Raw genomic sequence first — 26,895 nt, 5'->3', positions numbered from 1 at the left:
TGCTTTGAAGGTGTAAAGTGCTAGCATATACCAGCGCTGACTATTATTATTACTAAACAGGCAAGGTGGAAAAACATTTTATTTACTGGAATTCTAAATCAAGAAGCTTATTTCTTTATATGTTTGACTGGCAGGTTTCATAAGTGATCATTTTAGGGGCTTGGCAAATTCATTCCACGCTTAAGAGGAGACTGAAACTCCCCTTTCCATTGCTGGCCCCCCCATCACGCAATTTGCTGAGTCTGGAGGGCCCCATTGACTTTACTTTGCCCACATGCAATGACTTGCAGGATTAGGGCATTATATTGCATAGTGCCACTTCAGAGCCAGGTGGACTGAGGATTTTGTACTTTCCAATGTATATTGCACTTTTTTTTTCTTTGTAGGTGAAGTGTCCTTTATACTACTAATGAGCACTGGTAAAAAACCATTCTTTAAAGCACCATGATATTAAGCTAAAACTCTCACTAAATTGTTTATTCAAGCAGAACAAAGAAAAGGGAACAGACACTCCTTGTACTATGTTGTGTTGCTCCCACTCTTTGCACGTTTAATCGTTGATTGTAAACAAGTCAATCCTTTAAACGTTTTGATTTTAAACATTCACTTAGAAAGTGATGGAGCAGTAATTTGCTTTACATCATCTCCTCTATCCCACCGCAACATAGAAGATAATGCTTGCTGCTGTGTTTTCCTATTTGGCATTGGAGGTTCCAGAGGTCCCTTCCAACCCTAATAATCTATGATGCTATGATTCTAACAAATTCAGAGAAACAACTTGTTAAAAACTACTATCTCACATCAACTTTACATGGAACAGCAGATTTACAATGTATCCAGAAGACAAAGACACTGTCCAACTGTATGGTTACGTGGGTAACTTCTAATTACCTGGGAAATAATACTTACTGATTTTCCTATTCATGTTTCCAGGTATAGGAGGAGATTTCCTCTCCACTGTAGTGGTTTTTCCCTTGGAAGAGAGCTGTAAGTGGAAAAAAATTACTATTGTAGGAATTTACAGCAACAGCAGTACAGAAGCCCCACAGGCATCACACCAAGAAAAGGAGAGAAAGCTAAAATTATGCTAGAAACTAATCACAGAAAATACCACCAGAGGAAAAAACAGATAGCGATCATGAAAGAAACTATGGAAACCTAGCTAACCAAAAACTGCTATGACGTATTTATAACAGGTGATTTTTTTTTAACCAAAAATAAAGATTAACTGAAAAATATCGCATTTACATTTAAAAACTGTGTACATTACTCTAAAGTCCCCAATCATATAATCCATCTGTACACAGAGACCCACTACTAAAAGGGGTTTTGTTTGAGCAAAGACTGGCCTTTAAAAATACTGGGGGGCCGGAATTAATGCCAACCTATTTGCCTCTCTTTCTTTGGCAAAAGTTTTCTGGCATTTATGTCCTTTTCTGGCTTTGCACTAGCACTGTGACCGCAACACAGATGTCATCAGGGTCTACCAAAAAGCGATATGCTCTTTAGTCACGGCCTTTCATCTGTATAAAGGTTGGATGCTGCTGAACTGTGCTTAACCAGCCCAGTCAATACTCCTCTTTCCTGGCCTGCAGGAACACTTCTGCCCTTCTTATCCTGGGACTCTCCTGAGCAGAGACTACCAATTGTTCCAAGTCACCGGTCAGTGCCTGGTTCACCCCTCGTTCTGCGAGGAGAAGGGATCTGCCCAAGCCCCTTATGCAGCAGAGATTAGGTTCTCCCCTTTGCGGGCTGACACATTGGGTGACTGGAATTAAGGCAATGTCCATTTCAGCTCATCTGCTCCCTGGAATTCTGGGAGGGAAAGGCTATAACAATCCTGCAGAGGCTGCTCTCCCTCCCCCATGCTGTAACCTGTGATGCAGGTAGCCCATACACTGCACACTTTACACCCCCTACATGAACATGTAGTATAAGCCTCCATTTTCCATGAGAGTAAATATTAGGCATTTCTGAGTAACAAGTATCCATAAAAAGTTCAAGCTTTCTGAGAAGTGTTTAATCTGTGATTTTTTAAAAAAAATTATCTTTGGGCCAGATCCTCAGCTAAGAGAACGCCAGTGAAGTTAATGCAGCGCCAAATGATTTACACCAGCTAATGTTGTTTTCCTTAAATAGTTAAAATAGAGTTAACTATATCTCTCACACTTTGTGGAGAAAAAAGAATTGTAATCAACCCAGAAAACAGTGGGACCTAAATTATAGAAGACCTTTGCTGCAACCTAAGCGTACATCTACACTGCAGCAGCGAGGGCCGCACTGTCGCATCCCCACTGCTACATTTAGCAAGCTAGTATAGGTACATCTGCACAAGCTGGATACTACCCCCACAACTGTAATGTAGGCACATCCTTAATTACCGTAATTGTTTGCTGTTGTGAAAGCTATTATATGGAATACGACCGTTTGTCACTGTCCCATAAATTGCTGGCTCACTAATTTGTATCCTCTTCTGAGCTGGGTTGAACTAAAAATATTTTTGTCTAAATGATTTTTTAAAACACGCCCAAAGTTAGACTTTTTAGGAGATTTCACAGATGCATGTGTCTTAAAAACAAATGTTTATTCTTACCTTATACAGAATGTACAGTATGTATAAAAGGATTCCAAATCCATAAATGGGTATGATCTGCCCCACGAGACCTCTCCCACTGCCACCTCCTCCTCCACCACCCTTGGCCTTTGCAACTGCCTCTGCCAGGTGAGACCTTGGAAAATGAGCACCAGAAGACCTGCCATCGGGGGCCATCTGGTGATGCATCATTGGTGGAAAACGACTTGTCTTCCCTGAAAAACAAGTTGAAAATTTTTCTTCCATTACTTTTTATTTTTCTGTACAGATGTGAAATAGTAGTTTGCAGGGTTTGCTTCATTTCTGTGTTCTTGTTTTAAAGCACCACATTTGCATTGATGAAAGTGTAGTGTGCTGAGGATAAAATTGTGGATTATTATTCACAATGTGCAGTAGTGTCAAATACGTAATCATAATTTCTGTCCTCATGTTACAGATGGGGAAAATAGAGACTAAGGACTGAGATAAACAGATAACTTGCCCAAACCATAGAGCAAGTCAAGGATTAGAACTCAGAAACTCTTACTCCTGGTTCTGTGCGCTATAGGTCGCTAAATATACATCTCTTTCTTGGACAGGCCTAATTCTGTTAGCACAGACACAGTGCCCATGTACTCCAAGGAACTCTGCAGGAATCCATGCTAGCAGATCTTGTTGCAGGATTGTGATGTTATTTGGCACAGTAAACTGTACTGGATTCTTTACAGTTCATGTATTTTATGGTCTTAGTTTAATTACTAATTTTTAATTCAAGAAAGGTGCTGGTTGCACAAAGTATTTACTTACAAAATATTAATGGAGAGACTGATAGATACAAAAAGCAAGGGAAGTATTTTTGCAGGAGTGGGAAATGGAATAAATTAAAATTGGCACTGAATTAAGGGGTGCTTGCCCCAGCATCCCACCGGGACACAAACCCCCTGGAGCCCTGAGTCTAGGTTATGAATTACAGTGAGTAGAAAGATTGTTTTAGAGGGAGTTATAGAAATTATGTTTTAAAACTAATTAAGGCCTTATTTTAAAAGTTGCTGACTAAGTAGCAGCTTTTCTTTTCCTTAAAACGAGCTGGGGGTGTGCAAGTCACTAACCAAAAAAAATTCAATCTAACGCAGCTCTAGCAGCGCTTTCAGAGTTACTATAGTCTATTTTACTGAATTATTAAAAGTGTACCTTGTAAGACATAATATCTTATTTACAAGAGTCTTGTAGATACAGTAGGAATGTCTTGTAACAACAGGTTGCTATGCAAACAATTGCGATGTCATACACAAAGAACCATCACTTCAGGTGGGGAGTAAGCAGCAGGAGCAGAAAAACTCATAGGAAACAGCTCTCATAGTCACTAAAATGCCCTTTATAAAGGCGATCAATTGCAGGGTGGAGGCAGAGGTGAAAGTAAGCTGGTACGGGCCGGTACGGAGGACCGGTAAGAAAAGGAGACTGACTGAGGGAGGGAGGGAGAAGCCTGCTCCCTGCATAAGAATAGTTCAAACTCAGCTGTTCCCTGATGGTTCAGCCCCCAGGGCTAGGTTTTTGGCATCCCTGTTAATTTCACTCACAGTAGCTGAGGGGAGGGGGTCAAGGGGAGGGTGTGTTTGACCATGGCAGGGGCAGTCTTTTTCTGCCCCCGGGATGAAGGGATCTCTCTAATACTAATATACACAACAAATACAAGCATTAGGCTGCACAGCTTAAATCCAGAACTAATAAAAGCAGGTGGAAGGGGAAAACTCACTGTCACATTGGTTTCTCGGCTCCTCCCTCCCCCTCCTCCAGCCAGGCTGCAGACAAGGCTCTGCATTCCTCCCCCCACACCCCCAGCAGGGGTTCTCCTCTAGGCTCTAGCTTGCAGTAGTGACACTGGCTGAGATGCCTGCTGCTGCTGCCTGCAAAAGAACAGTTTAAACTCAGCTGTTCCCTGTGCAGTTCAGTGCCCAGCGTTATGAGCCGTTTCTGGCATCCTTGTTAATTTCACTCCCAGTTGTTGTTGGGGGTGTGTGACTATAGCAGGGACAGTTCTTTTCTGCCCCCAGGATGAGGGGATCTCCTAAACACAATCAAAATCGGGAACAATTTCCAAGTTCAAATCTATCCCATTCCCTCCCCAGCAGAGGATCATGGTTGTGATGTCCAAACTGCTTGCAGATCCTCTTTGAAATGTTACTGTTTAAAAAAAACAACACAAAAAACATGGAGAACATGGTGGAAAGATGTGTCATGATGATTAGGGTTTATTTTGGGCAAAGCAATTTTGCTAAAGCAACTAAAGATTCACAGGGAAAGCAAATAGCCCCCATAGACAAAACCACAAAGGGATTGGAGGGGAAAACTGAATATTCAGGGAAATTATTGTGCCTCCTTTGAAAGCAATAGTAGTTTTCATTCCAATCCACCCTCTTTATATATTGATTTAAACACCTGAAATGTCCTTAGGACATCTGGTGCAATCTCAGATCTCTTTTCGTTTTGTCCTGCCTGCAGAGTGCAGAGGCTGAAATTGACAAAACTTTCTCTAAATATCTTGTATATTTCATGAAGGCTATTCCAGTTGTCCTTCATTCACCCCTGACTTCTCCTCTCCCCCCCCCCCCCCGGCTCCCTACCTGGCTGGCTGGCTGTGGTTTTTGCCTTGGTTACTTACTCCTTGGCAGACCCAGCCCAGCAGCACCTGCTGGCTCTCTGCAGGCAGCAGCCCACAGGGGCCGGTTGCTGGGGTCGCTGCTGGTCGGTGGCAGGCTGCAGCTGCATTGACACATTCATACACATACATACAGTCAGAGGTGAAAGTAAGCCGGTCTGGTCCAGTACGGCGTACCGGCAAGAGCCAGTATGCCGTGCTGGACCACATCGACTTCCACAGCGGGGATTGAAAGGGCTCAGAGCTCCCCGCCGCTGCGGGCAGCCCAGAGCCCTTTAAATCCCGGCCACGGCTCCGGCAGCTGGGCTGGGGCGGGGATTTAAAGGGCTCAAAGCTCCCCACGGCTGCGGGCAGCCCAGAGCCCTTTGAATCCCAGCCACGGCTCTGGCGGCCAGGCTGGGGCCAGGATTTAAAGGGCTTCGGGCTTCCCTCAGCGACAGGCGCTCTGGGCCCTTTAAATCCCTGCCCCAGCCCCGCAAAGCTCGGGGCTCCCCCTGGCGGCCAGAGCCCCGAGCCCTTTAATTTGCCCCTGAGCCCCGGGGGGTTGCCAGCCACCTCTGCAGCTGGGAGCCCCTGGTTGATTTAAAAGCTCTGGGTCTCCCAGCCACAGCTGGTTCCCCAGGGTCTTTAAATCTTGAGAGGTATCACCCCCTTAGGACTCCATAAGTACCGGTAAGTCCTGTAAATTACTTTCACCCCTGGGTGGAGGGGACAGAAATATGTGACAGACAGAACTGTTTTAAATTGATGATTTTTCTACATCTTCCATGAAGCATCAACCACCCTTTAAAAACTTAAATTTACATAAAGAAATAAACTTAGAGCTAAAGGGACACAGTCAACTTGAAATCTAGTCATTTACAAAAAACAGAGTTGAAGTAGCTTCTGATATTACGCTTGCCCCTGAGTTTCACTGCCGATTTTTGTAATTTGGCACTATTTTCTTAGTTTTTTTTAAAAAACACTTCCCCATCCCTTTCCCTTACTTTGTGAGGCCAACCTCCCGCCCTCCCCCCCCCACACACACAGAGACAAACAACAAAGGAAATTGACTACACAGGAGAAAGTGAAATGATGGAGTTCAAAGTGCTGTCAAATCCACAGTCAATAAAGGGAAACAGACAGATTTTTTTTTCCGCCTCCAATCTCTTTCAGCTCTAGTAAACTTTGGTGCCAATAGTAGGTAAAAAAGTAATGAAAAGTAGTTTTAAAAAGCAATTTTCACAAATATGTAATATAAAACATTATTTCATATTTGGTATTAGTTGCTCATAAAAGAATGTGTTTCCCTATTAAGCCCGTGGTGGCAGGACAAAGAGAAAAATACAAACATATAAGTATGTTATGTGGCTGCTCATCTCAATGAGAAAAAAACATTGAAAAATATCTTGAGTTTTTAAAAAATTAAATTTGCATAAAGCCAATATTTCAGCCCAGTGCCACTTGAAACAGTTCCCTAAAAACCAGCTGATTGAAAAAATTACAACAAACCCTCATAAACAGATGCTAGTATCAGTTTTCAGTGATGTGGGTATGTCATGTGAAGTTAATGCTTGTAAACGATACCTGGTTGACATCCCTAGAAAATGAAATCCTCTAGCCACAGTGTATCCCATAATGCTTTATGGGAATATGACGACTGGGGTATGTTTTATGCTACATGTTCCATGTAACTTATCTCTGTAAAGGTTGTGGTCTACTGAATCTATTCATCCGATTTGTACACCTATATCATTTTTGTACTTGAAGTTATGAATATTGGCTGTATACCTGTTTGATTTCTAAGTAAGCTTTGTAAGGCATTTGGTCAGTTTCTTTAGAAAGGAATTTGCAAAGTTAAGTGCCCAATCAAGAAGCACTTAAAGAACAATGGATCTTGGAATGCTCCAATTCACATAAGAAGTCTACTTGAGGACGTTCAAGGAAGTATGTGAACCATGGCTGCTACCTGTAGTTCTGAGTCATGCATGGACATGTGACTTGCCCATGTGATGCCAAATCTCTATCTTAGAGCTAGACTTTGCATAGGAGTGAAAAGGGGGTCGCCACCCACAAGAGAAAGTCTATTTAAACCCCTGGGAGACCCCTCCATGTTGTCTTCAGCTGGCTAAAGAGCGAGCCTCTCCACCTCCAAGGATACCTGAAAGGAACTGGAACAAAGGACAGTAACTACAGGAGGTGTGAGTGATTGCTGGACCCAGACTAGAAGGAGACTAGTCTGTAAAAGGCAGCTTACTGGGTGAGATTTTTATTTGTATTCAGTTTCTTAGACATAGACTTGCGTGTTGTATTTTATTTTACTTGGTAATTCACTTTGTTCTGTTACTACTTGGACCCACTTATATCCTACGTTCTGTATTTAATAAAACCACTCTTTACTTATTAATTAACCCAGAGCATGTATTCATAGAATCATAGATTATTAGGGTTGGAAGGGACCTCAGGAGATCATCTAGTCCAACCCCCTGCTCAAAGCAGAACTAATCCCCAAATGGCCCCCTCAAGGATCAAACTCACAGCCCTAGGTTGGGGGGGGGGGCAATGCTCAAACCACTGAGCTATCCCTCTCTCTAGCAGTGTTACAGAGGGCAAACAATTTATGAGTTTACCCTGTATAAGCTTTATACAGGGTAAAACAGATTTGTTTGAGGTTTGGACCCCACTGTAATTCAGACCCTGGGGCTGTGTTGGAGCAGACGGGCGTGTCTGGCTCAGCAAGACAGGGTGCTGGGGTCCCGAGCTGGCAGGGAAAGCAGCGGTAGAAGTAGTCTTGACACATCAGTCTGGCAGTTCCCAAGGGGGTTTCTGTGATCCAACCCATCACACACACACAAGAGCTACAACTTATGCGCTTCCAGCATGAGCTTCCTCACCCAGCTCTGCCATTGGACGTAGTTCAGTTTCCATACTCATTCACTCCTTGACCTCTCTGCGGAGGCTATCAACACGATTACTAATTGATACCATTGTACTGGGGTTTATGATATGGACAGTCATCCAGGGTGGACTGAGACCACCAGATTTCACAGAGGCTGCTGAGCATCCATCAGACAGTAAAATTTAAATTCACTATTGTGCTGGGCTGGATGCAAATTGACGTTTGGTGAAGTAGTCTTGGCACATGTTACTATTCACTCATTACATGTTACTTTAATTTCTCCAAGTTCCTTTACGCCACCCAAGAGGGTGAATGTTTATTATTATTATTTGCATTCCCCCAACAGCATGCTAGGTGATTTACAAAAAAATAACATACAAAAGATTGCTGCCCTGAGAGCTTGCAAATCCAAAGAGATGGTGTATGAATGATGAGGCGGTGAAGATTAATATAAAGCAGGTCTGTAGATTGATAAGCATACATCTTTTTAGTGCCACAACTTTGTCTGGATTTATTTTTATCTTCTTTTACTCTCTCAATACTACATATTATTTTGTATACTTTGTCAGGTCTCCTTTCTAAACTATCATCTCAATCTTTTCAAGCTCTCTTCAGATGGAAGTTCTTTACAACTCTAATATTTTTCATTGTCTGTCTTTGAAACTCAACCCCCCCACACACTATTTTTGCAATACCTGTTCTGAAAGAGGTGACCATAACGAACCCAATAGCCTGTATAATGGTGTATCACTAGTTTATCTAATAGTATTATAACGTTGTCAGTATTTCCCATGCTATTTCTTATGCATGGCAACATTGTTTTCTACACCATGGCTATACACTAGCAGGGCTTTTTATGAGCCATCCACATTGATACCCTCTTTCCTGAGTGGTTACACTTAGTTTAGAACCCAGCACCACGTAGGAGTAGTGGGGTCCTCTGGGCCAACCAAGTTCAGAAATGATGCACTAAGTGGTGTTAGTGTAACACCTGGACAGACTCCCTTATGCTACGTCTATACTACCCGCCCGGGTCGGCGGGTAGTGTTCGACTTCTAGACGCGATATATCGAACTCCGAACGCGCACCCGTCGACTCTGGAACTCCACCACCGCGAACGGCGGTGGCGGAGTCGACGGGGGAGCCGCGGACTTCGATCCCGCGGCTCTGGACAGGTGAATAGTTCGAACTAAGGTAGTTCGAGTTCAGCTACGCTATTCGCGTAGCTGAACTTGCGTACCTTAGTTCGACCCCACCCCCCCCAGTGTAGACCAGGCCTTAGATTCACTAGATGTACTTCCACCTCTTTTGTGCTAAGAGTCAGTATCCCCACACCACCATGTGGTGGGATTAAATCCCCTACTCAAAAGGTTCATATCTTTCTAGATTAGCACCCAGCCAGGAGGATACCAGAATAGTCCTTGATAGCTATTCTTAGTTTGCAGGTACCAGGCAATAAAGGACTTCTGCCCTCCAGGACCAAAACATTCTTAGAATAGTGTGACGTTACATTCCATATTTTTAATGGAAATACGCTTATGATATGGATATGGTATAACAGACATATTTTATGCAAGATGGGTCTTGTAAGGTATAATTGGAAAGGTTATGATTTACTGAATGTGATTATCCAATTTCTAGGCATGCATCATTTCTGTACCTAAAGTTAGGAATATGGACTATGTAACAATTACAACTGTGTGTGTATTTGGGAGACACTCACTAAACAATAGGCCATCAGCTTTGATGGGCCATTAGGAAGAAACAATAAGACTTTGAAGATACTAATCTCTCTCCTTCCTGAGAGGCATCCTGGGACAAAGCTGTGACACTACTAAGTCAGGTGGTCCTATCAACTGATGCTAAACACCATCTTGGATGTCTAGTAATTTTCTATTAAAAGGAGGGGGAGGTCAAGACTGGGAAACAAAAGATTCCCACCTTATGTAAATCTTATTTAAGGCCGGGTAGTAAGGCAAACAGGACTCTTCTCCATTGCCTTCCTGCCCAAGAAAAAAAGACTGCTGGAAGTACCTGAAGAGACAATGGAGTTGAGTGGCAGGAAAGGCAAGGGCTGTAAAGAGAAATAACTGGAATTCTAAGCTACAGAAACTCTGCAACTTGCCTAAAACAACATTTAGGGTGAGAAATTACTTCTTGAAACCAATCTCTTTAAGATCTTAAGCTTAGTATGTGTGTTTTGTTTTATTGGCTTAGTAATCTGCTTTGTTCTGTTTGCTATTCCTTATCACTTAAAATCTGCCTTTTATTGTTAATAAACTTGTTTTGTTTAGTATTAAACCCAGTTTATGCGATTTCTAACTGGGGGCAAGAAGTTGGGCATATCTTCCTCCACATTGAGGGAGGGGGCAAATTTATGAGCTTACATTGTATAGATTTCTGTACAGCACAAGACAATATTATTTTGGGTGTACTTTCCAGAGGGGAGCTGTACTTGAGTTCTAGGCAATTTCCTAGCTGAGACTTCTCAGAGAGCTGTTTGCAGACTCTGTGTGATTCTGCAGCTGGTGCATTCCTTCCTGTGTGGGTGTGTGTGCACTGCCAGAGGCCGGAGAGCCTAATTCAGCAAAACAGGGAGAGGGAGCCCAGGCTAGTGGAACAGGCAGGCTCAGTGAAATCCCAGTGCATCAGGTGGCATCCCAGAAAGGGGGGGAGGTCGCATCCCAGAAAGGGGGGGGGTGTCGCATCCCATCACAAATAGTCTATTACAATTTTTTTTAAATCAGAAGTTATTAAACTGTCTTCCTTCTCTTTCAACTTGAGCTAATTGAATATTCTGCCTCAGTAAGATGATGTGACACCATCCTCTTCCCTCCTGCCCCTAACCAAAATACAAATCCTGATAGAGCCCAGATCCACATTCCTGTTCTGTCCCCTTTGCTACCAGAGTAACACTGCAGGATCTAGTCCCCAATATTGGTAGTAAGTACTGCTTCTATAGGTCCCTTTAATGCTTTGAGAAGGGGAAAGTACTATCTCATGGTAGGCTTTATGCAACTTTTTCTAAAGCTTAAAAATATCATGCCATGGCCCTTTTAAATGGTTTTCTAACTCATTCTTGACTAAGACCATTACTCTCCTGCAGAGATGAATACCAGGTAGGAAGCCTCACATACCACTCCTTGAATGTCTTTGCAGTTTAGTCACCCTAAATCAGAACTTCAGTTACATAATCATAAATACATCACATCACCTTTCATACTAGCTAAAATCAGATAGTAAGGGCAAGCTCCCATTAACCCTGTTAACTTTAGTGGGGCTACAGAGTCAAATAAAAGAGGTAAGTGTCAAACAGACATTTGCACTGTATTCATGTCTGTTAAGAGGTTGAGTTTTCTCTAGAGTGTAGGTGAAATCCTATTTAGAAATTCGACAGCATGTCATAATCACAGCGTTTATTCATCCTAAAACTGATTAAAGGAAGTTTTAAACAATCTACTCTAATTTAAATGTGATTAAGGAAAAGGATACAATAATCCACTTCAAACTCCAAGTGATAACATTCAGAGCACAGGAACAGCTACTTCTGTAAGGATATTGCATGTGGTACAGCTAGCGAGACTCTTTTATTGAGTGTTACTATACCCAGCTTGACTATTTATCAATATCTACACATTTTATTTCTCATTAAGATTAAACTGCTTAAATCATAAAACTGGATTTAAGGTGTAATACAGGATTCGTCCATAGCTGGCTAGCTGCAAAGTGCTGACTTTTGATATCAATGGGACACACAGGAAGTATATATAACCCACTGTCACGTTAAATTTGTAATCCACCTATACAGACCTCTATAGTACTTATATGGCTTCATTACTGTAGTATCTGAGTGCTCACAATCTTTAACTTATTTATCCTCAAACGCCAGTGAGGCAGGAAGGTACCATAATATTATTTTCTTTTTACAAATCAGGAACTGAGGCACACAGAGGCTAAGTGACTTGCCTACAATGACACAGGAAGTCTGTGGCAGAGCACAGAAATGAACCCAGGCTAGCGTCCTAACCACTCCACAAACAGTGAACAACCAAACAGCACTAGCTAGACACACGATGCAGCACCTGGGGTAAAAAGCCTAGGAGTCAGAAGACATAGGGTCTGGTCACTGCTCTGCCACTGGCTTCCTGTGTGGCACTGGTCAGATCACTTCACACCTGTGTTTCAGTTTTCTAATATAAACTTGGTTTACTTTTGTAAAGTGCTTTGAGTTCTAAGGATAGAAAGCATTAGATAAGTGCTATTTGTTAAGTGAGCCTAATATTAAACTCCAAACAATTCCTTTTAAAACATGAGATTTTTATGTTTAATTTTTAACTATTAACTTCTGAAACGTAAAATAATAAAATAAAAACTCTTCTATATTAATCAAAATATACAAGGTAAAGTTTGTTTTTTTATATAATGTTCCAGCTATCTGAAAAGTGGCTTCATGATAAATGTCAAGTCACATGCATAACACAGAAGATCTAGAACAAACCATGAAGGAAGCACCTACTCCGTCAGACGTTCTGCCACTAAATTGCAAGAATAGCAGTGAGATACAAAAACATCCTTGACTTTAGAAATGCAAATACTAGTATCATGAGAAATCTACCTTCAAATTATACTTATGACATTTCATAATTATGGGTTGCATCGGTACCATTTATTCTTTTCCTTTGAGCTTTTCATTATAGGGAGTAAAAAGAGAACTGTTTTTCAGACAATCATTGAAATTAGGAATTTAAAAAAAACTCAGTACATCTCCCTCCCATTTCCTACAATACATTTTCCTCATGTTTTCTCCAGTCCAGTTTTATATGTTATAAGCCAGGGTGCTTCTATCACTTGCTTCTGAGCGACCATTCTACAAGCTAATGCACCTCACTAAAAACTAATGCAGTTTTTCCTGATATTTAATCTAAATTTTTCCTCCAGCCACCAAATCATTTTTATTGCTTTTCTCTGAACTCTCGCTAGTTTGCCAATATCTTTCTACTGGGAACTGAATGCATTATTCCAGGCACAGTCAAACCAAACAAAGATCATACCTCTACCTATAGGAGGCCCAAATTATGTTAACCTTTTTCAAGCCACCTTACATTAGGAGCTTATGTTTAAATCACTGATCATTAACAGGCCTCTATTTTCTAGGTTTTCAATTCCCACTAGATCTGTGTTTTGGTTATTTTTCTTCACACGTGTTAGTTTACATTTTCCCTCAATATGACTTGTTTTATTTTCTTGACACTTTATGTCACTTGAGCTATTGCTAATTATTAAGGCAATGGTGAAGACACAACTATATATGCTTTTGGTACAAGCAACTGGTGTAATTTCTCCTAAGAATGTACTAGACACGGTATATATTTCTTATATAAACCTGGCTTAGGACTGCTTTTTAGGGAAGGGTTCTTGCTGTGTTCTTAAAAGTTTAAAGTTGAAAAAACCCACATTAAGCTGTTTTAGGAATACACATATTATGAAATTATGTTGCCAAATGACAATGCACACATTTTATAAGATCAAACAAAAATTAAACACTGCAAGGAGCGGGAGCAGGGGGAGAGAAGGTGTAAAGGACAAGATAGTTACCGTTAACAGAAAAGTTCTCACTCCGTGGAACCTCCCTGACTGAAGGAAATTCAAATGCTAATTGTGTCAAGATCCAGTTGCTCAAAAGACTGATCTAAAGTAGAATCTGTTGTACACTCAAAATACAGGTGAATGATTTTGATTTTATTATTCAGAATTTTTAATACAGAACTAATTGCAAATTAACTGCAAATCCATTGCTCAGGAATATTTTTTGCCACTCAGATGCAAAGTGTGTGTGGTTTTTTTTTTTTAAGTAACAGTGAATAAAAGGGACCAATGTTATAAAATACACAGGATGCACTGCTGAAGACTATATTTTAAAGTACTTTTTTAAAAGTGTCAGTATAGACTTTATTCCTCTCCTCTAACCAATAACTTATTTCAAATGCTTAAAAATATTTGAAGAATGTACATAATGTAAACAGGCACTGCCAATTTAAGTAGATACAAGAGTTTTCCGAAAGAAAGTTAAAGTAGCCTTTTGCATAATAGCATAGTAGACATTAAAGATTCGTCACCCCTGCTCCTTAACTCCTACAGTAGTGTGTTTTACTGCTTTCTTAAATGAAAAAATACTTCTGAACACTGCTTTGCTGTTACAGTAGTTGACATACCCACTGAGGCTACGTCTACACTACCCGCCGTATCGGCGGGTAGCGATCAATTTTTCAGGGATCGATATATCGCGTCTCATCTAGACGCGATATATCGATCCCCGAACGCGCTTATATCGATTCCGGAACTCCACCACCGTGAACGGCGGTGGCGGCGTCGATATGGAGAGCCCCGGAGATCGATCCCGCGCCGTGAGGACGGGTAAGTTATCGATATAAGATACTTCGACTTCAGCTACGTTATTCACGTAGCTGAAGTTGCGTATCTTATATCGATTTTTCCCCTTAGTGTAGACCAGCCCTAAGTTATAGACGTGTATGATAAATCTCTTTTGGACAATGTCTGATTCTAACAAATAGCAGAAAACTTTAAGCATGTTTTATTCAGACTAGAGTTGAGGCATTTGCTTTAGCTTTAAAAATGACATCGGATTGAATTTATAGGGCATTTGAACAAATTGATATTATACTTACTGTTTAAGAGGACAACTAGTGACAAGAAAATGAATCACAGCTGTTTAATCAAGATTTACTTCATTTTTTATGGAAAAATAAAGTTTAGTCTGTGTAACAACTGTAATGAAACCACTGCCATCAAACTGAAAAATGAACTATAAACTTAAACTGAAGTTGTACAGCTGACAGAGGTTACATCCTCATCAGAGTAAGGCATCTGTGGTCAGCCCTGGAGGCTGCTGAGCACTGTCCCTGATCCACCAACACACAAACTCAAGCTTAACTTAAGCATGAGAAAAAAAAAACAGGAGTACTTGTGTCACCTTAAAGACTAACAAATTTATTGTAGCATGAGCTTTCGTGAGCTAAAGCTCACTTCTTCAGATGCATAGAATGGAACACACAGACAGGAGATATTTATACATACAGAGAACATGAAAAGGTGGAAGTATGCATACCAACAGGCAGAGTCTAATCAATTGAGATGAGCTATCGTTAGCAGGAGGAAAAAAAACTTTTTGAAGTGATAATTAAGATGGCCCATAGAAGGTGTGAGGAGAACTTAACATAGGGAAATAGATTCAATTGGTGTAATGACCCAACCATTGAGAGTGGCCCTACTGAAGTCAAGTGCTTAAGTGTTTTGATGGATTGGGGGCAGAGAGCTCAGCACCTTGTTATCTCAAGTCCTTAACGTGCTACCAAAAAAACTAATATTAGACATATAAGCACATTGTTTCTGCATTCCATGTTGAAAGTGAGATGACAAAACTACATACAAAAAAAGCTTGTAAATCTGTACTGAAGTCATTTGCAAATATGAACATTTGCAACAAGTTTGGATTTGTGTACCTTTACTATATAAGCACTGTTAGTCCTCCGGATGCAAAATGAGGTCTTCTAGCAAGTTTGCCTTTATAAGAACGTCTTTCAGTTGCTTACAAAGGTTATCCCAGGGAGAGTAGAGTTAGTAAGATTATTTATCTATATGATCATATCAATGCCACAGAACTAGAAGAAAATGGAATTTATCAAAGGTGGTGTACAATTAAGTCACCTTATTAAATCCCCATTCCTGCAATTAGATCTGCTAGCGTGGATCCCTGCCCCCTTGCAGAGCCCCACTGATGAAGATCGGATTCTGCACAAGGGGCCTCTCTAGTGGATTATGATTGCATAGTAAGGGACAAAGAGGTAAATGTACCTCAATTAGCACAACATTAAAAAAATAATTTCTTCCTGTACATAAATAAACCTAACTATATGTCATGTAAAATGTATTAAGAAAACCTGATATATTGGTAACAAAATCAGAAATAATATTGGAGTAGGAAACTAAACAATATAGATGATTTAAATGAACTTTTATTTCATGACACTTCAAAAGCAAAATGTAAAAACAACATAAGAAAATGTCTTTCAAATAAATGACAGAACATAATGAATAAAGGATACTGTAATTTGATCTCCATTTACATAACTCAGACAAAATTTACTACACACATTAAAAAATAAAACTCAAATGAAACTTGAGAGTTTTGATTAAAAGGTTTTTGGGAAAAAAGAAATGTAAATCATGTCAGAGATGGGAACACTGAGCTACTACTCCGCCTTTGAAATTCCACGGTATACAAAAGATCTCTGAAATGAGAACAAGAACAGGTGAGATGGAAAAACATTTGGGTGAATTATAGAATATTTTTCATTCCAGAAGCCACCAATGCATTTTATACAAGCATTGCACAAACACCACCATCGAAATGAAAGCTGTAACCTTGGGGGAGCAGAGTTGAAGCCAAACAGACACTATACAATACTAGGGGGGAATTTTTGGGCAGGCAAACATATTCTTGCAAAACAGTTCAATGAAATCATCATTTCAACTTGCAAAGCTGCAGATCCCATAGTACTTTACACCCATAAGTGAAAAATGCAAAATATTAAAATATGGCTCTATGCCTACCTACAGTAGTATTTTAAACATGGTAGCTAAGCTTCTATTACTACCAGCTAATGCAAAATGCTGGATGAGAATTTTGGAATTATAAACATCCACTGAAATGCACAAAACGCCTTGGGACCGGCTTTTTGCCATGTTTGTGCAGCACCTAGCACAACAGGGCATTCGTCCAAGACTAGGGCTCCTAAGCGGTAGGTAACACAACTAATAAAAATGCTGCCAATTGTGGCTGGGGCCGAGATCAGGCTAGTCCCAGTCTAAGTGGGTTTCCCTATGGTCGGATTCAAACAGGGGGGGCTCCGTGCTGGGCTCAGACACAGCAAGCCGCAGACACCTGCTCCGCCCCCCCTGCACACAGGGACCCAGAGCCAGAGCGGGCCGCCCAGCCCTGCACCCCCGAGCGACACAGAGCGAGGGGCCCTCAGCGAGGAAGGGGGTGCGTAGCCCGGGGCGGGAGTGAAGGGGACCAGCCCCAGGCGTGGGGGTGGCCGTTCAGCAGCCGACGCCCCCGATAGGGATGTGATTGGCCGCCACGTCCCTGGAGGGGGCGAGGGGCCAGGCCCCGGGGAGGCCTCTTACCCTCGGGCGGGGTGGGCGGCGCGCTGCCGGGCTCCTGCCTCCCGCCCCGGGACAGGAAGGTCCTAGGCAGGAGCAGGGAGACGCACAGCACCAGGCAGGAGACCATCGCCACCTTCCGGACGGCCGGATACGCCATGGCCGCCCCCAACGGCCGCGCGCGCCAGAGACAGCCCCTCCTCCCGCCAACCGACCGGAAACTGCGGACCGCAGCGGGAACCGGCAGCCGGCTCCAAGGGTAACATCCGGGCTGTGGGCCCTGACGTACTTCCGGCGCGTGCTGCCTGCGGAAGGTGCAAGCTCAGACTCCGCCTTCCTCGCAATTGGCTGATCGTCGAGCGGGTCCGAGCGGTGGGAGCATGCGCACTAGGGACGGCTGGGCGGGTGCCGTTCGCTACCTGTACTGGCTCGGGTCAGCCTCTGCTGCTTCCCGAGCCGAGCCGGGGCGGGGCGGGGGGGAGGAGGAGCAGAGCCAGGCATCGCCGGCGCGCCAAGGGGGGAGTCAGGGGGCTCAGCTCGACCCAGCCTGGGGGAGGCGGAGTTCCCAGATTCTTCGGACGGGTCTTCTCCCGTTAGCGAGCGTCCCCAGCCAGACAGCAGCTCCCTAGAGACCAGGGCACCGTGTGCCGCCCGTCGGCCCACAGCCTCGCCGCCCACTACAAACTGATCGGCTGGGGCCGGAGATGAGTGCTGGGGGCATCGCGTGTGGGTCACTCACTGGGGTAAAACTCGTCACTTTGCTGCTAAATCCCCTTCTGGGGCAACAGCAAGGGGAACCTTGTGGAGTTTTCCTTTATTTCCTACCGGCTTTACCCCAGGAATGAGTGATCGAGCTCACTCCGTGTAACTGGCATGTAAGGTTAATGCATTATCATAGGCTAATAAGCATCCTTATTATGCTGAATAGCCTATCTAGAGATGTACTTTTTTTTCACTATACGCTTTTCCTCACTCCCACCCAGAGGTTTGGTTCTGCGTCCTGTGCTAAGAAAGGCAGCAGGATGGTGTATGTGCAACACTAATGGAGTGCATACAGGTCTTAGCAACACATTAAGAACAAAATGCAAAGGGGAAACAGTGCTTTTCAGCAACTAATAACTTAGCCTAACCTAAATTATTCTTTGAGGATAACAAAAGTCACCTCCCTGACCCTACGACTGTCCCTCTGCTAAATTTCAAAGAGCTGCTGCAGACACTGGAAGTATTAGACTAAAGAAAAAAGAAATTATAATGGGAGATGATAGCCTAACTGTGGGGTCACTGCTGCACCCCCTATAATATATGTAAGAGAGCACATGATGGTGGGGGTCTGGCCTGAAGATTTTATTGGCAGTTGTGGTTTACAACTTGTTAGTAACCTCACCTTCCCAGTCAAGGCGAGAATGGCACACACCCTTAATGACAGTGAGCGTTTAAAAACCATCACAGTACTTTTTTTTGTATCCTATTTATAATGCCAAATTTGCTCAGTATCATGAATCCAAGTGTACAGACCTCAAGGAGAGGGCTATCCATGTTCCAAACACCATTGTCATTTGTACCTCTGCCAACTCATCTCTTTGGGCTGCATGTGTGAAGTTACCTTACAAACAGATGACCTGTCAATTAAGTAGGTTAAGAGATTTATTGAAAACAGAGGAAGGGATAGTAAAACAGAAGTGGTTTGCATATCACATCTAGATATACACAGCAAAAAAATCATTTATTAAATACATATATCTGGTCATTTGCTCCTCAACCCGATGCAGCCTTATTTTGGCTGTCCCAGAGAGCTTTCCAGACCTGCTTATCAAGTTCATTGATCCAGGACAGATCCCTGGTGAGTGAGTTTCTCATCAGGTTGAGAGAATAAACATTTCTACAATTAGTGGCTGAAATCAGGGGTGCCATCTGGAAAAAATGCAAGGAAATACAATGACCATTCCCTTCATTCTGGTAACATCCCCTATCTTCCTGGCTCCCAGTTAAGTATTTCAAAGACCACTTCACAACTCTTTACTTTAGCCATGTTCACTAGTCAAAGCAGGTGGGATTCTAAGGTAATATCCATTGTCCTTGGCAATAGATGTTACATCATGCCTTCTGTCTAGCTGTATCCAGTCTGTATAGTGGCCTCTCCAAGTGGCAAGAATAGATTTTTCTTGCTATTAATCCGTCAGATACATTTACTGTGAAACACTGTGGACAAACCCCAAAGCCTCTGTCAGTATGATACAATAGTATAGTGTTCGGGTCCAATATTTTGTGAGCAAGGCTAGCAAGTGCTCTATCCCTTTGAAAAAGTGAGATTTTTCTCTTTCCAACAGGCACTATAAAACTCCTGTTTCTAGTTCTCTGATGTGTTGCAGGGGATCAGTATTTAAATCTGTATCTCAGCAAGTTAGAGGGAGAATTATGCATGTCCCTTGCCCACCTCCTCCCCATCTGCTGATCCCCATCTCTAAGTCTGGGAAAGAACAATGCAACAGAGGTGACACTCTCTCCTTTTACATCCCAAAGCTAGGATGTAACCAGGTTCCCCCTGGTGCTTCTGGACAGAACTCACCCAGCTGCAGATCTCCACTAGTATAGTAACGCCTAGCTGAACGTTGTAGTTATGTTCCTGAAAAATGCAACTTTCAGCAAAACGATGTTAAGCAAATCCAATTTCCCCATAAGAATTAATGTAAATGGAGGGGGGGGGGTAGGTTCCAGGGAAATTTTTTTCACCAGACAAAAGACATGTAGATATATATATAACCACACAGTATAAGTTTTAAACAAACAATTTAATACTGATACACAGCAGTGATGATTGTGAAGCTTGGTTGAGGTGGTGAAGTCAGAGGGTGGGATATTTCCAAGGGAATGCCTTACTGCTAAATGATGAACTAGCAATTGGCTAGCTCTCAAGGGTTAACTCCTCGTTAATGTAGCCTCACACTCTACAAGGCAGCACGAATGGAGGGAGGGGAGACAGCATGGCAGACAGACACAGAGACACACACTGTGTATGAGAGAGAGAGATGTGCATTGCTCCTTTAAGTACACTGCCTTTTTAAGTAGATCAGCAAGCTGAGAGTGCAACTGCTGCCAGGAAGCTCCATCTGTTCTGAGCCCTGTCGTGTGTCCCCCCTGCTCTATGGAAGATGGGGTAAGCGGGGTGCAGGAGCAGGGGGGAGGGGGACACCCTGACATTAGTCCCCCTCTAACCCCCCGTACAGCAAGCAGGAGGCTCTGGGGAGCAGCTCCAAGGCACAGGACAGGAGCAGCACATGGCAGTGCGGGGGGAGAGAGCTGAACTGCTAGCAAGTGATAGCCTGCTGGGCAGCTGCTGCACAGGGAATTTAGGGGAATGGGGAGCTGATAGGCAGGAGCACCGCCAGCTTTTTTCTCGCCCTAGGCGGCAGAAGGTCCCGCCCCCGAAATGCCACCCCCGACAGAGGCAGCGGAAGGTCCCGCCCCCAAAATACAATCGACGACTGGGGTGGCTGAAGATCCAGCCGCCGCGGTCACCGCCCCCCAAATGTTAGTGTCCTAGGCAACCGCTAGGTCGCCTAATGGGTTGCGCCGGCCCTGATGGTTGCTGGTCTATGCTAGTTCCAAGCCCCCACCAGCCAGCTGCAACGGGCTGCTCCACCAGCAAGCAGTGGACAAAGCAGGTGGCTGCCAAACGACATTATAAGGGAGCATTGCACAACTTTAAACGAGCATGTTCCAGGGCCGCCCGGGGGGGGGGCAAGAGGGGCAATTTGCCCCGGGCCCCACAGGAGCCCCCACGAGAGTTTTTCGGGGGCCCTGGAGCGGCGTCCTTCACTCGCTCCAGGGGGCCCTGAAAACTCTTGCGGGGCCGGGCCCAGGAGCTTCTTCCGCTCCCGGTCTTCGCCGGCGTAGGGTCCTTCTGCTCCGGGGCGGAAGGACCCCCCACTGGAGAATTACCGCCGAAGCAGGACCCGCCGCCAAAGTTCAGCTCAGTCTTCGGTGGTAATTCGGGGGCGGGGAGCCCTTCCGTTCCGGGACCCGCCGCCGAACTGCCCCGAAGACCCGCGGCAGGGGCCCCCCGCCGCCGAATTACCACCGAAGACCGGGCTGCACTTCGGCGGCGGGTCCCAATTTGGCGGTAATTTGGCGGCAGGGGGTCCCCGCCGCGGGTCTTCGGGGCACATCAGCGACGGGTCCCGGAACGGAAGGGCCCCCCGCTGCCGAAGACCCCGGGCCCCTGGAATCCTCTGGGCGGCCCTGGCATGTTCCCTAACTGATCAGCAACGTAACAACGTTAGCCAGGACAATTTTAAGTGAGGAGTTACTGTATGTGTCTGTCCCAACAAGGTCCAGTACAGTGATGCTTTGGCTGGGGCATTTCAGGAACAAAAATAAGCATAACTCAAATCTAGGGTCATCCCACAAACCTTCTGTGGTGCCCCACCCTTGTATTCAAGGTTTGTCTCCCAGTCTTTGCTTCTGCCAATTCCCATCCTAAAATCTCATCATCCCTTCCAGGAGAGCCAATCCAGCTGGCAAGCAAGCACCATCTCAGGCCTACAACCAAGCTTCTCTCCCACCAAGAGAATTAGAGCTCTGTTCTTCCTGATCAGCCCTGAATTGGGGTAGGCTGCCTTCTCTTATCTCCCTGGTCTACACCTCACACTGAGTGCAGGTGTAGTGGGGTGGGGCCAGCTGGGTCCACAGGCCTTCCCTAACTCTTTCATTACCAGCGAAGAGCCTGTTTGCCTCCTCAACCCATTCACATTGCCTGTGTGGGGCCTCTCTGGCTTGTCATGCAGGGATCTGTGGGATTTTCATTCTCTCAGCCTTAATACGCAGGAGAAATTGTTTGGGTCCCTATAGGATGTAAAGCATTTCTTGTGAGCTGCTGGGTGTCCTCCCCTCTTTTTTCACTTCTGTAGGATTTTAGGGGACACTCAACAGTACTCAAGTGGCTTTGAGCACATTTCAGGATTGGGCCTTGAGTTCTCATGTAGAGAAAAGAACAGAAGCATTAGTTTTGAACACACACGTAATGTATGTGGACTATATGAGGAAAAAACCTAACATTGGGTATATCAGCTTGGATAAAAATGTTCTTAATTATTTCAGAATTCAGTAGGCTATCTTGAGATTTTTAAAGGATTTTGCAGCAAGTCTGTATTTAAAATTTACTAAGCAGTCAATACTTAATAAGGATATTGCCACTTATGCATATTCCATTTTTTGATGACAAATCCAACGAAGTTCTCAGTAGAATGCCAGTTCAAACTTTCAAAAAACGATGGATCATACTTTTATGAAAGAAAGGTGCAAGAAGAAAGAGTTCAATAAGATTACAGCAAGGAATAATTTTGGATCCACTATTTACAATACAAAGTATTGTTTGTGTATTTATGTATTCTGATTTGTTTAATCCACTTTGTTATACTTTTTTCATGTTTTTTTTCTAACTGCACCAAGAAACACTCATTGAAAGGGGTCTACATTATCTATTTCCCCTTAAAATTTCCCATTGCTGTCTAACCCCATTCAGAACAAATCTTGATGACATAGTGGTTAAAATTCCAGCAGCTGCCTGGGATTTGTCTTCTCACGAATTGTTACTAGCACAGCTGGAGCTGCTACAGTGGAAAAAAATAGCAGGAAAAAAAGGCTAATTTAGACAATGTCTTGATTTACTGGGTCCCTCTGGACTGTGTATTTACCGAATCCTTCCGTGAGTGCATTTATTTAAATATAAAGGACAGAACTAGAAATGTGCCAAGCAGTGCTAGAATTTTAAAAAAATCTATCCAAACTACGAAAATGCCCAAAACTTCCTGGAATATACTCACTTCTGGAGTGATTTTTTTCAGGAGGAGGTCTGAAATCTGAAAATTGCAAATAATTTGTAAGCTTGGGCTGCTATTGTGTAAACCATCTCTCACACTACCTTTCTAATAAACTCTACTCTGCTCTCACTCTTTATTGCTAGGGTGAGAGAGGTTCTGTGTTTATACTGGTTCATTCTTACAATCATAGGCAGAAACTGTGTCACATCAAATTAAATGTCATGGTTTTATATTTCCATTATATTTATATTACACTAGATTACTGTAGTTGAATTAGACTATTTTCCAGAGAGTCTGGGTTGCAACTGCTGTTTTTAACTCACTTTCCACAAGTAATTGAACTTGAACTGAGGACTGACCTGCTTTCCACTAAGGCACAGTAGACCACTATGAAGGCACAACACTGAAAGGTCTCAAGTTACTATAAAAGTAAAATCACAGTGCAAGGACTTCTGAACACTTGGAAACCATTCTAATGGTTCCAGTAATTGTTCTTATACAATGCTTCACCTCTGGGGAGAGGGCAGCCTTTAGCTTATTTCCCATTAATGAGAGCCCCTGTGGACTATCTCCTTCAACAGCCCAGTAGGTCTTTTACCAATTCTCAATGGCCTTGTCAGACCTAGTGGGATTCATTCACCACTCTGTGCAGACGTCTTCCTTCCTGTGGGACTCTTTTTCACCACTTCCTATGCCCTCAGCAGGTACTGATAAAGGTCTGCAAACCAAAAATGATATGGAGTATTCAGAACGTCTAGTCACGCTGCTCACCTTAGTGATGTCACACACAAGCTGCATCCCAGATTTTTAAAAATCTCAAGAAAAAATATGACAGAAGGTATTGTTCACCACTGTTTTTTGTCTGTTTTGGAACAATGAAGAATTTAGCACTGGACTGCAGACTCTCTTGATAATAGGAGGGCAGATTCCTTCAGAGGCAGGTGACTGAGGTTAGTATCCTAGCTCTCTCCTCAAAGAGTCTTATGCTTCCAAACAGCATCATCTCTGTCTTCTCTGCATTTAGCTTGAACCAGCTGCTTCAACAATATGCTTTTCTCTTCCCGGCACTATGAAAGTCCATATATGAATATTTGTCCTATTGGCTGAGAAAGAAATGTGGAGCTGGGATTTGTCTTATGATCTCTTGTTGTGGTGGGCACTCACCCATGGAGCACCCCCTTGTGGCCCAGTATGGAACTGCATGATACATCACTGCCTCAGTTTCCCCAATGGGCTTTCAATGAGTTCAATTAAGTGTTTACAGACTGAATGGCCTTTCTGGGGTCTAATTTATGTAATCAAAGACCAAACAAAAACACATGGAAGTCTTCACTTGAGTATCCTAGCTGGGGGAGGGAGTGGGGGTTAATCTTAGTCTGTTTGCCCCATTTGAGTCCACCCATCTCCTCCATATAGGCTCTTTACCACTAAGGCCCTCTTGACCCAGCCCCCACCTGCCCTTCTCTGAACTCAGGGCCCCTTCAGAAGTCAAATCACTGCAGCTCTTCTCTGGAACAGAGTGTAATTCCTCTGGGATCTGGACCATCAACTGCTGTCTGGTAAGGTTCTTCTATGGCGACCAGGTCTCCTATGGGCTTGGCACTTGTAACTCTCCCCTTTCAGAACCTCTTAACTCTAGGAGTATAAGTTCTTGGATTCGCTTTCCTGGTGAGCTCCCTAGCCAATTCCCTGAGAAGTCCCTTTCCTGAGGAGCTGTCTATCTTCTGGCACCCCCTGACAGAGGGCCAGCTACCCTGAGACATCTCTCCAAGACATTTGACAGAATCAATCCATGCAGAACCCACAAATGAGAATTTTTGAGGAGGATAAGGAGAGCCCATCATGACTGACACATGTTTGCTGCTACCTTCAGAAAGATTTGATTGAGGATGGGTTGGAGACAGGCCAGTGGTTGGTGTTCCACTACTCACTTAGGGCCAGATTCTGCCACCCTCAATGTTAGGTGGCAGAGTGTGGCCCTCCCTTTGGTTGCATTGATAAATGTCTTCTAGTGATGTAGAATTTAAATGACTTTATAGCTACATAGCCCAGTCTATGGATCAATTACTGGTATTTATTTTCCTTATCTCTGAAGATTAAAAGGTAATGTGCATTCAACAAAATACCATTTAAGCTTAATTAAAAGTGCAATATATAGAGATGATCCGTAGAATGAGTTTTTGTGATTACAAGTAAAAAATACGGTATTTATACATTTTTCTGGGTAGGTATCATCCATTTGAAATTAGGTAACCTTTGTGCTGAGTGCAGCGTATGGTGTAGATTAACTACATTTGCTGTTTTAATACACATGGCAAGAAATCTTTGAAATAACTTGTAATTATTTTGATTTTCAAAACTGTTGGACTTCCTTTACATTTAGATTTGAAGTTATCTTTCTATACTCATTCAAACATCAAACTGGATGACAGCTTTGTGTGTTGAGCCAGAACAAATATCTGCCTAACAATATCAGGATGGATATGAGATGTTGCACCAGCTTAGAAGAATCAGCTTACATGAGGCTGAAGTTTCACAAGACAAAGCCTTTGCCATTCCAGAAGCAGTATCAGTCAACTCAAATAAGAAATCAGTACCATATCAGGGCACTCTGTATGTCACCACTATTTCCATTTTAAATCTGTCTTAAGACATGCACTCAAGATAGGGAGTGAGACCACCTATAATAGATCAGAGGCAACTAACAGATCTCTAGCACCCAGGGCCGGATTAACTTTTTGTGGACCCGGCACCAAACATATTTGTGGGTCCCCATTGGGGAAATAGGGCATGTGATGGGGGGCGATCCACAGAGCGAGGGGCCGGTTGGGGGCAATGAGGCACAGTGGGAGAGGCCCCACTCAGCCCAGCACAAGGGCACTGTGTACAAACCCAAAACTGCTAGACGCACACTGGCCCACCCAGCCCTGTGCTGCCAGTGTGCCCCTTCCACATTGCCCCCCTGCCCTTATGCCAGTGCCCCCTCACCCAGAGACTTCTCCCACAGATACCTATGTCCAGCACCCCCTGCCTAGAGTCCCCTCCCGCTGACCTCCCACCACAACTGCACAGCACCCTGCATACCATACCCCCTGCCCAGCTCCCCCACCCACAGATCCCCTGCTGTCCAGCACCCCTTCACAGTCCCACCATCACAACTGTACAGTGTCCCATATTCCTGAGGGAATTCTGCATCAAATTCTGTGCACAATATTTTAAAATTCTGAATTTTTTAAATAATAAATAAATGTGGAAGCTCCATCACGGCAGTGGGGAGCACAGACCACTGTCTGCATGGAGGTGGGAGAATACCCTGCAGCCTCCCCTGCCCCCTGGGACAGGGACTTGGCAGTGAGACTGAACCTGACCCTGACACAGCACAAGGGCCAGGCCTGCCACAGAAACACCCTGGGGCCCTGCCCCTTTTGTGCCAGGCACACCAGATGTGGGCAGGGAGGCTCAGCCCGGCAGCAGGATCCAAGTGCAGAGGGACTTAGTGTGGGGGTATCCAGATGGGGGTAAGAGGATTCTGTGTGCGGAAGTCTGGATGCAGGCAGCTCAGTGGGGGATCTGGATATACAAGGAGGTGCCAGGTGCAGGGGCAATAGGAGTCTGCAGGAGGGATCGAGTGAAAGTGGTTGGAGCTCAGCAGCGAGGGGGAGTCTGGGTGCAGAGGAGGTGGGGTTGTTGTACTTAAAATACTGCACAGGATCTTTTCAGGGGGAATAAGGCAAATGCCACATTCATTGGTAATACATGCATCAATCAACACTGTATCATATGA

General features: G+C 43.8%; 1 protein-coding gene across 3 annotated transcripts in view; it reads right to left on the bottom strand.

Annotated features, from left to right (window-relative positions):
- Positions 1-17,551, bottom strand: part of RIC3 (RIC3 acetylcholine receptor chaperone) — a 31,914-nt gene extending 14,363 nt beyond the window's left edge. For all 3 annotated transcript variants that reach the window (XM_045016942.1, XM_045016944.1, XM_045016943.1), the window contains exons 1-3: positions 17,317-17,551; positions 2,594-2,808; positions 910-985 (exon numbers count right to left, since the gene is read on the bottom strand). In XM_045016942.1, coding sequence (XP_044872877.1) covers positions 910-985; positions 2,594-2,808; positions 17,317-17,452 — 427 coding nt within the window. In that variant the 5' untranslated portion in view covers positions 17,453-17,551. The remainder of the gene's footprint in view (positions 1-909; positions 986-2,593; positions 2,809-17,316) is intronic.
- Between the last annotated feature and the right edge of the window lie 9,344 nt (positions 17,552-26,895).

This window comes from Mauremys mutica, chromosome 4 (genome assembly GCF_020497125.1).
Source record: "Mauremys mutica isolate MM-2020 ecotype Southern chromosome 4, ASM2049712v1, whole genome shotgun sequence".
Lineage (NCBI taxonomy): Eukaryota > Metazoa > Chordata > Testudines > Geoemydidae > Mauremys > Mauremys mutica.
Note: the sequence above shows the minus strand (reverse complement) of the source record. Positions and strands in the feature narration are given on the sequence as shown.